This window comes from Falco punctatus, assembly GCF_963210335.1.
Source record: "Falco punctatus genome assembly, chromosome: 2".
NCBI lineage: Eukaryota > Metazoa > Chordata > Aves > Falconiformes > Falconidae > Falco > Falco punctatus.
Window position 1 is genome coordinate 37,711,450 of NC_137581.1, and position 15,086 is coordinate 37,726,535.

The 15,086-nt window shown below is 34.6% G+C and overlaps 1 protein-coding gene across 1 annotated transcript in view; it reads right to left on the minus strand.

The window, feature by feature from the left end:
• The window catches only part of DIAPH3 (diaphanous related formin 3), a 254,448-nt gene that overhangs the window by 178,050 nt on the left and 61,312 nt on the right, over window positions 1–15,086 (minus strand). Inside the window, exons 13-17 of the mRNA XM_080376190.1 lie at window positions 14,167–14,285; window positions 13,965–14,029; window positions 13,256–13,360; window positions 10,633–10,971; window positions 9,554–9,668 (exon numbers count right to left, since the gene is read on the minus strand). Of these exons, the coding sequence (XP_080232316.1) occupies window positions 9,554–9,668; window positions 10,633–10,971; window positions 13,256–13,360; window positions 13,965–14,029; window positions 14,167–14,285 (743 nt within the window). The remainder of the gene's footprint in view (window positions 1–9,553; window positions 9,669–10,632; window positions 10,972–13,255; window positions 13,361–13,964; window positions 14,030–14,166; window positions 14,286–15,086) is intronic.

Consider the following 15,086-nt stretch of genomic DNA (forward strand, 5'->3'; position numbering starts at 1 on the left):
CAGACTAGAGGAATCTAGAATGAAGAAAATGTATGAAAAATTTATCATGTAGAGATCACAGAGGAGAACAGCAGCCTACAGTAGAAGTCTGTTTCTCAAATGTCCACATGAAGTAAGCAACTTACAGTTTTTTATGTAAGACCCTGCTTTAATTAAGAAAAGTTATGTAGGTAAAGTGGAATATGTAATCTTAGTAAGGAAAAAAGATGTCTATAATCACGTTTCACATATGAATAAATTAAAATACTGTTCCAGCAGAACCAGATCAAATGCAAACAGAACCAAAGGCTCTGCCAAATATACTGCTATATTCTGCATGGCATACCACTGTCTACCCAAATACTGTCTAACAGCTGCCTAACTGGAAGTCACTGTCCCACTAAATACATAATCTCATTTGATTTTTTGGGGGTTTGTTTTTTAAAAATGAAATGTCCTTGAAATGAATTTTCTCTGAATCAAGCCATTCATTGAGGAACTAAATGGTAGATTTTCTAAAGGAAAAAAAGTAGTGCTTATGGAAATTTAAATGCTAATAATTTTCATCAACAGTGACTTTGAAGGTTTGCCAAATAAGGTTTGTTAATCATTTCTCTTCTTGCATTTAAATTACTTCTCAGCTCAAAATGAAAAAAGGCTACAATAAAAGCACTGCTGTAATGAAGATTTTATTACACTCAAATATAGTGTTACCTTTAGTCAGATACAAAAGCTTGTAACATTAGACTAGAAATTCATCAAAAGCATTTAGTGCATAAACATGTAAGAAAACTAAAAAGGAGGTAAAATCCATGCAAATAGGCTCGTAGCAGTTATATAGAGTTTTATGCCACGTGTGATACAAATGCTAGTAAATTAATTCTTGCAAGATCCTTGCTGGTATACAGGCAAACATATAAATTGTTGAAATGAGTTTTTTCCATTAAATAAACAAAGTTATTAGACTGAGCAGGGGCACTGTGATGATCTCCTTTAACTTGCATTTTAAGTTCCAAACCTGTTTTTCTATTCCACTGGTATTTATGGTTAAGGACTTACAAAAGAGCAGACATTTTTCCTTCTCTGGACACATGAAAGCAGTATGTATGTCCTCTAAGATTTTACTTATTCACATTGTTAAAATATTCTCTACCAGAAATCAATAAAGGAACACTTGTTGCTTCTAAAACATAAACTCCTCAAATGCTTTTCCTACCACGGTGTTGTAAAACAGGAGTGGAGGGAGAGCTTCTGTTAGCCTGAATATACTGTCATATTTTCATCAAACGTGAGTTGACTGCAGACTAATACTGCATTTTAAGTAGAAATCAACTATGAGGGGAAAAAAAAAAAAAGAATCACTTGTTTGAAAGAGAAAGGTAAATGTGAACTACAGGAGCTACTCCTTCAAGGCACTTCACTGAGGAGAAAGGAAAGCACTCAATCTGTTTTGAAGCTGATAGGAAATAATAAATAGTCTGTGTGTAGAAGGTAAGAACCTATCACCTAGTAATAACACATACTACAACTCTGCCGTAAAGCAAAAAAATAAAGTTAATATAAGTTAAAATAAATTAAAATTAAGGTAAAAATAATATGTGCTTAAGTAGTTAGTTACAAGTGCTATAACAAACTCTTCAACAAGACCACTGTCTGACAAAAATTTCCTAACTGTAAATACAAGTCAAACCCTTTCTAGCAACAAGTTTTTCTAAAACTATAACACTTCCTGACAGACTGCCTCTTTTCTACAGTCCTACCAGAATAATGATCTGATGTTACTGATATTTTTGACGTACTCAGATTAAGGTACTGATGACACAGTCATTTAATAATTAATAATTAATTCAAGGGAGAATTCATCCTAAGAAAATGCCAAAGAAAGAGAGTAAAGGGAAAAAGATGCCACAAATTATAGCTTCAAAAAGAATCAAACTACAAAACAAATGCTATTGTCAGACTATTCCAGCCATTTATATGTTCATGTCCTCTTTGGGTTTTCCAATTTTGGTTTGCTACATATTCATGGAGTTATCTGGATATAAAAGTCAGGTTTTAGGAGTTATTCGCATTCCACTTTTTGAAATACATCTAGCAACGTGAACAACTGAAGCTTTCTCCCATCCATGATAGGACATTAGAAAAAAATAAATTAAATAAATTAATTTTCCCCAAATCATGTCTATTTTGCTTGTGACAGTAGTCGGTATGTGATCTCTCCATCTTTAACTCTATGTTCGACCTTTTCCATTTTATTAGAGAGAAGCTGGGTGGGCATCTGGCAGCCAGCTAGGGTCAACACACCACAGAAGCATATTCATTTATCAATCTGTACAGAACAAATATATTTGATACAAATATGTAAATAAGATAAGACCAGAGATCTTTATATCTGCAAAGAATAGACACAACTAACATATTTACTACAGATGCAACAGCAAATATACCATCCTTTCCCTCCATGGAAAAATGATATACTGAAATCACAAAATACCATTGACACTTCAGTGCTTTAGAAAAGTGATTGGTTGCTGTCCCTCAGAAATGCCTATAATTTACTGCTGCATTCTTCAAGAAGAAACTTTTCTTCCTTTTTCATCCTATGTGCAAAAATCTTTTAAAATAATTTTGGTTTAAAGGGTAGTTAGGGTGATACTGCAAAGCAGCCAAACCTAAACACATTGCAAGTTTTACTTCTACTTGTACACAGTTACATTAAAAGGTTAACTTGAGTTACTCAATGCTATATTATTAACAGAAGTTACTAGAATGTATTTTTGGCAGTCTTACAGGTTTGGAATACTAAGATTCTATAATGAGCACAGTTTGGAACAACTTCTGTGTAAATCTTCCTCCAGAGGAGGGAAGTTTGAGGACACTGGTCTCCACTTAATCATACAGGTGGCTGACCACAAGTTCTATTCCATATGCTGGGTTGGCTGAGGCACGTCAAATACAGCACTAAACTAAGTTATATATATGCTGATTTGACCTTCTTGCTAGCATTTGCTGTCTTTCCTGGTTTAAAATGTTTGAGGCTTGGTTGGCCCCATAGCAGTTTAGGCCTTCACAGCTTTTCTTACAGAGTATACAGGGGAGCGGGGAGACGGGGATCGAAAGAGAAAAAGAAAAAAGTTAAAGAGCTATATTGACTTTTCAAGACAAGTGCCAACAGAGATAGCACTCCCACAGAAGTGCTTTATTTCTGAATAATCAAGTCTGACAGGAGCTCTGGTGTTATGGGATCAGACACTGCCATCTCCAATAAGATTAGGATGAAAATCTGTCCTAGTTGATGGGGAGAAGGGGGGTGGAGCACGCACAAGAGCGTGCACATGCAGTCTTTCTCTGGAGTGTACTAGATCAGTTCCCTTTGATATCTAGAAAAGAAAGAAGAGTAAATTTCTAATTTTCCATGCCATCTTCCATTAATTGCAGATATCTCCATATTGCAAAAAACAATGAAGAATTTAGGAGTGGTTTCTTGTATGTCTAATCTGCAGTTTCTAATCCTCATTCGGACTTTAAACGTAAGTAAAAAAAGTTTGTTCAATCAAGTCAAACTTATCAATAAGGTATTTATAAACACAGCACACTAATTATAAAGCATGTATTTCAGAAAATTACTACCTTTCTTATATCTTGCATACATGAACCAAATTGTAACTTTGTATTTAAGTACTTTCAAAGATTTATTCTTGGTTAGAGCTTGTTTACTTGTATACTCCATACAACCTCTTAAGTCTTTGAATCACCTTTGGCAAATCACTTCAAGCACCTGAAGGATGACTTTAAGCAACATATAGCTTATTCTCTTGAGCTACCCTGACCACACATCCCACGTTGAACATAACTACTACAGTCTCACTATGTTAATTACACTTATTCACAAACTTCCACCAACTTCTTGCTGTATCTTCTCCACATCAGTGCTCTTCAAAGTATCTCCACAAACTACGTACATTTATTATAGATGCTTCATTACTTTTCTCCCTTCTGTAGGTGACAGGACCAAGCATTTGCATTTAAAAATTTACCTTATTTCAGCATCGCAAGTCTTAAACATAGTAGCTTGAAGCTACTCCAAGCAAACAAGCCTCTTATATCCATGATTGAGAACCTAATAAATGCCCTGCTGGGTCTGACCAGTGATCGTTCAAGCCTGGCACACTCTCTCCAAGAGCTGCAGTAAGAGATGTTACTTAAAAAGATGCTATCTCAGCCTTATCACTACTTACAATCCATTCTCCTCATTTCCCAAAAGAGGAAGCTTGTCTTCCTACCAATACATCCTTTCCTATTTCTTTTGGACCTACTACTCCTGAATTTATCTGAAGTTTTGAAGTTGTCACCAAATGGTGCCACCAATTCCCTAGCTAACTTCATTTCCAAAATATTAAATGCATTTTTCAACATCAGCTGATTAATCCTTTGCAAGAAATTCAGAATTCCAAAAGAATATATGAAGAATAGAATGTTTACATTTATCTAGCGATATATAATGAGTTTTCCTGTTATCTTCATTTGGGCAGTCCTTTCACATTTTTCATGCTATCGTTTTCCTTGTGATACTGTCTTTAACTTTCCTACTGAGCCACATGCAATTTTTATCCCACAGCTTCAGCTGAGTTTTTTTCCTGAACTACAACACAAAGTTTACTCAAGTATTTAAGATGGCATTTTCAGAATAGCCTCTGGGCTGCTAACAGGCATGGGTAAGTTACTTGCTTGACCATCTGCACCTTTCATTCAGTTCCCTGTCCTGAAGTTGAATACTTGTGTAATAGATTTACTTGGATTGTTCTCTCCTGGTACAATATTAAGAGTGATCATTCTCACCTCCTCCTCCTCCCCTACTCTGACCTCCTAAGTCGTGTGTGTGACTCAAACCCATTTCCACAACAGTTCCTTTTCACACTGATTACAGGAATATTGGAAACAGTCATTAGTTGCATCCAAAGCTTTACCTTCTCATAACATCCTGATGAGGAATTGATTCAACCCCTACGCAGGTAGTTAAATCTCCCAGTTTATTGCTACAAAATCATCACAAACGTCATCTGATCCGAGAGCTATTAATACAGTGTAACACTATGTTATTAGAAGGATTTTCCATTCACAAGGTTTTGTATGGTAGGCTTCCTCCCCCTGCCATGAGATTTTCATGCTAGTACACTTCACACTATCTTTTATGCCAAGTGCCACTCCCCTCTCTGTATGCTTAATCATTCTGGCAAAGTTGGCAGCATATTAACATCATACACCAGTGATTATTGTCTTTCCATCAGGCTTCCAGAACATCTCTTATAAAGTGGCTGTCATTCAATAATGAGCATTTTTGTTTATTCATCTTACCTCTTAGGCTTAAGATAATATAAAAGCACACATAAGGTTTGGTCTAGCTCTGCTACTCAGTATTTCACATACTAGTTAAGTCATATATTCAGCTTAATATTTTCAAAGAATTATAGTAAGAGATTCCTTTGATACCATTGTTGCCAAAAAGCTTTTCACAGATTTTCTTCAGTGATCTGCATCCATGACTATAATCCTGATAAATCTAAAACACTTTATATTTCTTATTATTTATTTCTCTTTCAGGTCTCTAACTACCCTTCACACCAATCCTTCTTTTTGCCTTTAAAATGAAAAATTATCAGAAAACCAAAGATCATTCATGCAAACTATTCACATTCATCACCTTCTTTTCAGAACTTCTCAATTACTTTTTTTTATTCTTCCCCTCTCAGTCAGGGAGAGCACTGTGGAGCATACCTTACTTTCACACTGATGTCCTTAAGGCAGTGATTTCACTTCTTATTTTTATTCTTTTAGCTGCTGACACAAAGCTAATGATTTGAGGGTTTCAGAATCTTTTGTTTGTTTGTTTCTTGGGGCATCTCACAAGAAAGTCTCATGTTTTCTTGCAAATATTTTAAATGTATGTACATTTTTCAGTCACAATCAGGTTTTTTTTTCTCAAGTGTTCACATTGAAAATATTCCATCCACACACTGACCTGTCTTTCCAGATTCCAAACTAATATTCTTCTTCCATGTTTCCTGTGTAGCAGTAAACCTATACAGTTTTATGACAAAGGAGTTGGTTTTCAAATATGCCCTTGCCCACTTCTTTCATATGTATAAGCTTAGATTTCTTTAAGATTACAAATTTATTCTGGACTAGAATAAATTCTGAGTTAATAAAAAAGTTAGATTTTGTCTTCAGTAAGCTGCTAAAAGAATATCATCAGCAATTGATGCTTTGATACTTCTCATTGTTCCAGCTCAACTCAAAGTTTTAATATTTATAAAACATGTTGCTGCCACAAAATGGTTCAGTTTCTCTAAAGTGACAAAATCAGCTTTCTAACAAGTAAAAGAACGAAGAGAAAATACCCCACACCACCCATAACCCTTAAACAGACTCATTATTATCACCATCACTATTATTATTAAACAAACAGCACAGTGAAAACATTTCCTCCAGTAAGTTACCAAGACTGCTGCCAGCACATCAGTGAAGTGATTATTTCCCTCTAGTCCCGTTCTCTCCCAGGGAGAGCTATCTGGAGTACTTTTTCAGTTTGGGGTTCCCCACTTCACATAAAATACAGTTATATGGGAAGGAGTACAACAGAAATCAACATGATTAGAGTGCTGAAACATAAGATGCAGACAGAAAGGCTGAGAGAGCTGTTAGTCTTAAGAAGTACGAAGGACAAGGGAATTCTCACTGCTGTCTCAAACTACCTAACAGGAGACTACAAATAAGAGGCAACCAGATTCTTCTTGGAGGTGCACAATGAGCAAAAGGCAACAGACACAAGTTGCAACAAGAGATATTCCAAGAAGCTGTTATGGAAAAAAAACCAAAAAACACCACAATGGTGACAAAAAGGAACAGGTTGTCCATCCATATATCTCCATCTTTAGGGATATCTGAAACTTATATAGACAAAGCCCCAAGCAACTTGATGAACTAGATTGGTCCTTTTACAAAGGTGATTGGACTAGTTGACCTTCAAAGGTCCCTTCCAATGTAAATAATTCCATAATTCAAGGACATGTCTCTGATGTGTTCCCAGACATCCTTGAGAGTGATTTTTTTTCATCCAAGTAGTCTTTGCTCCATGTTACTACTCGCTACTTTTTCTACACTCTGAAGCTAGACCCTCTTTTACTTTTTTATTCTTGCAGTAATGTTTCTTTCATACCTCCATAATATCTTCAGTTTTTTCAATTGCTTCAATACCCATTCAGAATCAACATCGTTTATAACTTCTATACAAACATCTGCTAAAGCTTCAAATCTATTCTATAGTGTTATGTATTCCTTTTTGTAGCAGAAATTCCTCAATGGATTATTTACATAGACATAAGACTTCCTCTTCTGGATCAACACTGAAATACTTCTGGCACATCAGCTGGCAAAATGCTCCAACTGCATATTTGAGTACTTCAATCTGATTTTACTTAATCAGAATAAAATTCACTTAAAGTATCATTGAACATTCTGGTCCCTGCTTCCACAATCAAACACCTCTTTTTACACAACTTCAATTCATAAGCAGACCCTTCAACAGAGTGGAAACCAGCTCATTCTTTGCATGCCATCATTTGGGTACAGAATCATTTTCAACTTCTCATCTTTCTGGTTTTAGAGACAAAGCTTTAGAACTAGTAAAAGACTGCTTCCTTGAGACAATTGAGTCTAGCGAATAGCTTGTTGATTCTACTTTAGAAAGCATGGTGTTAAATCCCTTCAAAACTGGGAAGTGAAGTAAACTGGATATCTCCAACTTCTTTGGCAAGTTTTGTTATAATCAGTAAGCTATGCATAAGCTACGAAGAAGCAACCCCTCTCTCTGTGGTCACAAGAACAAAACCAGTCACTTGCTGTCCTTTTTGTACTAGAGTTCATGCTGTTGATAAGAGACGCTGAGATGCCTGGTGCTGTCTGTTTATGTGTTTAGGCATTCATGAAAAATTCTGTAAACCACTCACTTGAAGAAAGATGAAATTTAGTTCCGTGTTGCCCTTTAGACACCTACTTGATGTTCTAATAAATATTTAGTGTCTACACTTCCTTCAAAAAATTAAGAAGAGAGCAGAGTTGTATCATCCACATCAGATGAGATTAGAAAAAATTAAAATAAAAAAGATAAAGCAGTAAGCTCCACCTGTAAAAAAAATTTTAATTTGTCTCTGCCAGCTACATCCTTTTAATAACCTTTCCCCCCATTTTGTATAAAAGTATACTTCACTGATTTTTCAACTGTAGATCCAATAACTACCTTCTATTAGATTTTATCAAAACAATGTATTCAGTCCATTCAGTTAAACTTTGAAGGGATGTTAATCTTGTTAGCTCTAATGTTCTCGCTGTCTGCAGAGATTCATAATCCTCTTATGAGCCATCAGCATGTTTAGCCTGAACACCCTCTTGTTTCCCAAATTTTACTGTTTAATTACACACAGGAAACAGTATTTCCTCCTGTGGCTTTTAAACTTCCAACCTATGAATTCAGCAAACATTCTTGGGAATTCTCCTAACATTATAAAGGCATCATAATTATCTTTTAGACTTATTCTAATAGATTCAAGCAAAAATGTCTATGAGGTTTTCTTTCCTTATTATGTTTGTACAACATTCTTAATATTATTAAGTATCAATATTCATCTTAGTAGAAATACCAATCTTACTTTGACAAAAGCAGAATAAAGTTCTTGGTTATTGTTAAAAGAAGTCCAAAACAAAACAAGAAGACAAAAAAAACCCACCCCACCTTGAAGAAGAAACTAGAGAATCCACGCACTATATTAAATAAAAATATCAAAGCAAAATTTGTAAAATAAACTACAAAAAATAATAATGCCTTTTCAGTTTGTAATCATTACATCCCTTAGGCTGCCCCCAAGTATTAAGTCTCTGATACGAATCAAGGTGGGGAAGGAAATGTGTCAAGAAATAATAGTGGAAATATATTTTATCTATGGAGCAGAATAATCTAACCTACTAGTGAGACAACTTACTTCCAGAAAGGGAGAAAACGTTTAAAGCCAGGAATATTTTCAAATATTTTGCTCTTCCAAAAGGTTTTAAAAGCTGAAGAAGCTAAGCAAAACAGCAAAGGAGGTCTATGTTGCTACAGATTTATCAGAAAGTAAAAAAAATCATTAAAAACTCTCCTCCTTCATGTAACCAAAACATATGGATTACCATATGCATTCTGAGGGTAAACACACCATCTTCTGGACTCTAGATCAGGTCACACTATTTTATTAAGGTCTACTGACAAAATCTTATAAATACTTTTTCAAGTGTGACTAAATAAAAGTATGTATTATGCAGAAGTATTTCTGGGGGCGTTTTGGTACGGTTTTCTTTACCAATGCAAGGCAAGACAATTTTCATGAAGCAGTCCAGGTTTTTCAAACTTTTTTCTTTAAACATTCCACTTAAATACCAGAACATTACTGTTATATTCTGATTTTTTTCATATATATATATAAGCCCCAAGAATTTTAAAGGTATCTGTAAAAGCTGATAATTAAAGCAATCAATTACTTACCCCTTTTTTGACAACAAAACGTAAGTTCCAATTTGCAAAACATGTCAGCATTCTCATACTTGCCCTCTTCTGCCTTAACCCAGAAACAGGATTCTGTCATTTCCTGAGGCCTTATCTACAAGCAAGAGACAAAACAAAATCTTCACAATAAAATTATTTTGATGCTATACAGAGACTGTGCTCTGTAGAGTATAAGGCAAATTAAACACTTAAGAGCTCTGTAAAACTTGAAGATTTGGTATCTAACTCATCTTTAGAATTGTTAATATATTTCTAATTGAAGATAATTCTTGCAATAAATGCTTTTGGACAAGCTGATTTTAACAATAAAAAGCAATACAGACAACATACTTTGTTATCTAAGGTCTAAATGTAGCAAGTGATCTTTGATCTAGTTTTAAAACTTGGGTGAACAGCCTCTAAACACAGCTAGTTTAACTAGATATTAAGTACCTTACTTTTCAGATTGTAGCTTTGATTGCTTCATAAAACTCTGAATATCTTTTTACTGACTTATTTTAGTCTAAATAATTATAGTTTCCAAAACTTAGTAGATTCCTAGTCCTGGCATTCTTGATCCTGTCACAACGGAGAACAAAAAAATAAAAGGGCTCTATACTTTTTCAACCACTGAATTTACATAAATACATTTAAGGAAAAATGAAGAGACCTGTAATGCTTCTTCCCACAATCCAAGCTAGATAGATGCAAGACATTTGTTTGGAATCAGTATAGCTATCAGTACAGTGCAGAGACTGATGCAATATAAACAGTTTGCCAAAAGACAAGGCGTAGTTGGACCCAAGAGGCATGCTATTATCAAAGGCTGTATTATTCCAGACCAGAACTGACTTTTCCAGGCATCTCAGAAAGTCAACAGACGCTTGCTCAGATGACTTATGAATACTTTCTGCCTTTTAGTTTTTATTGTTTTCCAAAAACTGTGTTTTATTGATTCATATCTTGCATAGTTTTAACTAATGTATCAATTGCTCTATATAGTCTTAACCCTGACAATCTATTTACCCTAATCTCTATGTAAGATTTTACATTAAGTATTTATCATTAAACAGTACTACCTTGGACCAGTTGAGTCTTTTCATGGTAACCTCAGGTCTGAATTCTTTTTTAGGCTTCATTCCAAATGGCAAAGTACATGGAGGTGGAAACCGCTGTGCTCCAGGCAGGCCTGGTAGAGGCGGTGGTGGAGGAGCACCACCAAAAGCCAGAGGAGTTCCCAAGCCATTAAAATATGGTGGAGGAGGAGGAGGGGGAGGTGGTGGTGGTGGAATTGCTCCATTAGAAGGCTGTGGTGGTGGAGGCGGTAACAGAAGTTGATGTGGTCCCGTAGCTTCCAGTGGAATGACAGATGCATCTCCACATGTGGATGGTAGAAAACCAGGTGGCAAGGAGCCATACTGATAAGGAAAATACTATTATTCAGCTTCACATTTTTATCAACAAAATGCCATAACAATCATAGTTTATAGTTTAAATCCAGCAAGCCAGTTGAAAGTCAGTGCCATTTTTCTTGTATAGGACAATTAAATATGAATTATAACGAAGGCAACATGCTTTTATTTCATAATCGGAAGTCTCAACATTTGAAGCAGACATTCAGACCAGGAGGGTGTATGCCGAAAACGACAAACTGAAATGCTACATCCTGCTTGTCCTATTTCACTGATCATGATCTAAGAAGGGTTTGATAGGTATCTTGATGAAATTTTATCTAGACTACCACAGTTGAGCTCAAATTAAAAAAAATAACATCATAGTCTCTAATGTCCTTATCCTAAAGATTACAGAGGAACATTCCAAGGACATAAGAGCAGAATCTGAAGAGATTAGTAATTCTGTTGAAAAAAAGATATTTTCCAATATAGCAGCATTCTCATTCTACAGAATTGAAAGCACAAAGTAACGACGAAAAAAAAATCTTTCAAAAAAATGCTGCTGCGTTACACACAGATTTCTTATTCTATATACTAAGGTCATCTATACTGTATCAAGATAGTCTTATTAGCATTTAGTAAGTCTAAAAACATTTTTTTTATTTCTACTATTTGAAGAATTTCTATCATAGGCCTTCAAACAATAAACAGTCACCTGACAAAACCAATGAAATAATAAATAAATAAATAAATAAATATCCACTGGTGATAGCATTAACTTTTCAACTAATAATTATGATCTGAAACAGTCCATTTTGTTTTTAAAAACGAGGGGAAATAGAATAAGTAAAGGATTTACTATTCTTAAAAGAAAATAGCTGAATATTAATAAATACAAATAAGTACATGCACAATGGTAGTATTGTTTTGCATTTCTCAACACATTGTTTACACTGACAATATGACACTGAAAAAATAGATTCTAATAACAAAAGAAATACATGAACAAATACCAAATACAACAAAAGGAGTAAAGGAACGAGACTAGGAGAAAAACAGCCATATGAGACGGCAGTATTGTGCTAAGTAGAAACTGACATCATATGGAAACCAAAGATTCCTCTTAAGACGGATTTAAGAGTACTAAAGTTGCAGCAATCAAATACTTGATATTTACGAAACATCCCAAGTGTCCCATTAATAGTGGGATAATTCATGGTATTCTAATTAGTGAGCATAATCATATGTTATTGTCTGCATATAAAAGAAAGTTTTATTTAATACAGTGAACTAGAGAAAGAATACAATAGGAGGGAAAATCTATGTCACTGACAAAAAGTATGTTTTGAAGATATACACATAAAAATGCTTTCTTAACGAATGATACACAGCTCTCACTAAAATTACTTTTCCACAATGCAAGGATTTTTGTAATCGCTTTTTTTAAAGCCTGTTTGACTTTGATATTAACAGTTAATTCTGAACAGAAACCTGAATTAGAATACTTTTAAAACAGACCAAAGCACAGCTAAATTAATTTTCCTCACTAAGAAAACCAAACAAGCTCTAAAGTATAAAAAAACCCCTCTATGATCAAAACATATATTTTTATCACCTTCCTATATGCATGTCTTGCTGCTGCTGTCTGCCTTTTGCCATTTTTAGACTGTCCTTCTTATGGCAGGAAATAAGACACAGGAAAAATCACTTGGTCACACAGTCTTCTCACACAGATTTTAGAGCCAAAGTGGTTACAGGTCAACTCAAGTATTACTCTCAAAAATCTGCACTGTTCCTCTCTCATCACATTTTAAAATATCTATTTATGCTTGAAAATTGAAAAATTATCAGGAAATGTTCTTATCCAGCCACAGGTTATTTCTTTCACTGCTGGATATCCATGGTAAGGCTTCAGCAGAGCAAATTGCAAAATGAATAATTTCTTGGGGGGGGATAAAGATCACAGTGATGAATGCTAATCTAAAAGCATAAGACTTATTACCCTATGTGGCTAATTACTTTGGAAATATATGACACTGAAAGAAAAATCCAAATGAAACATAAGAAACTAGTTTAATTAACAGAGCTCAGGCACAAAAAGGATCATCTGGGAACTCAAACAGCTAATTAATGTCACACTAAAATTCTTTGTACTAAACAGAAATAAAGGAAATGAAGTCAGTAATAATCAATACTAAGGATACTTTGAAAAAAAATCCTCAACTTTATCACCAGAATCTGCAAAAGATGCAAAACAAAGTCCCTTTCAAAAACAATACTTTATATATTCATTTAAATTGTCTTATACCTGTGATTTAAAAGCTTGTAATTCTGCTTCAAGTTCATTGATTCTTTCTTCTTTTTTTTGCAGTAGGGCCTGGGTCTCCTGGTGAACTACAAAATCTTTTTCAAGCTAAGAAAGAAAAAGAGAAAAAGACAACTGTTGATACTAGTCAATTCAGCATAGTTTCTTCAGATTCCAGCATTTCCTTTTGTGTTTGTAAAAACTCACGCAATACTAAGGACACAGATAACGTATCTGCTATTTTAACTTCCATATATCCACTATATCCAGAGTGGAAATACTAACTCTATTACCACTACAAGTCCTTACTATATGAAATAGCATCAAGTATTAATGTATTTTAAGTTGGAATTAGAGCAGCTTAAAAATCTTGATGCACAGTAATACAGTCTGTAGATACAAATGAGTCAATTCTTACTCTCCCACTGTTAATCTTGTTGAAGAAACTGGTAACTGCTCAAATTAAATACTCAGCTGATTTTTGGGAGATTTGTATATGAAACCTTAAAATAAATAACAGAAAGACTCAATTAAGGTTAACTACTTTACACCACTTTTCTATGCTTCCTAGGCCACAAGAAACACCCACATTCCCACTTAAGCATAGAACTACTGGTAACTTGAAGTTAGAAACTATGCCACGTTCATTCATGAAACTATTAAGTAACTCCCTGTGTCCATCTTATGATCACGTAACTTAAAAATTACTTACTTTTCTGGAAAGTTCAGAAGCTCTCTCTTCACATTCTTCTAATCTTGCTTTATCTACACAAATATCTTGAAAAAATAAACAAACACACATGCACATATAAAGGGAACAGAAGATTCTTAACCATGTGCATAATTTTAAGCTGGTTTTTTCGGAAAATACAAATAAGTCTGATGCTGTAATCACTTCCAAACATAGTACTTACCCACTAAATGGCTGAAATTTATATCTAATCTTTTACGGTAAGTGAAATCTGGGTCTGTTCCACTTCGATGTAACACTATCTGGGAGACGCACTCTTCAATTAATTTGAAATACTGTGGACTAAAGACAGAGATAAGTTATTTTACAGCATATTTATTTATCAATGTATATTTAAATCTATGAACACAGTAAGGTCAAAAGATTTGCACTGATTTATTTGGTTGAAGGGTAGGTAAAACTCGAAGCACAAATACATCTGGCAGTTTATTACACAAGAACAGTTTACACAACACTGGAAAAAAACAGTGGACCTAAAGATATATGATTCTTATAAACTCTGCATCTCTCCCCCTGAGGAAATACAGGAAGGAAGGAAACCTTCCTGTTCCTCCCAGTAAAGAGAAGGCTATTCCTTCAGCTTGGCCCCTTCTGTTTTTGTGACTGTTGTTAACTATAGAGGTACTACAGCCCTCCTTCAGTAAGAGGAATGGAAAAAAACTTTTTCTAAAATGTTGGGGGGATATGACAGCTAGTTCACTTGCCCAGAACATTCAAGCTGTGAATTCAAAACCTTTCAGGTAGAAGAGGTCTAGCACTGGTGTACCCACGTCAGCAAACACTCTTAACCTTTAAGTGTACACCTGTACTAGACCTTGCTTGAAAACAACGTTATGCAGAATGTTATGTAGAAAACAGATGACTTTCCTTCCCTATTAATTTGTATCTGGTTCCTCCAGTGTTTCCTCAAAAACAACACAAGCAGATTTTAGAAAATAAATTATTTGGCAGATTCAAACATCTAACATTTTATTAACTATTTTGCTGTAATTTATCTGACAAGTTATTTAAGGGACACCTATAAGTTCACACTGACCTATAATGTATATTAAGAACACTCAATTCCCAACCAAAAGTTGCTCT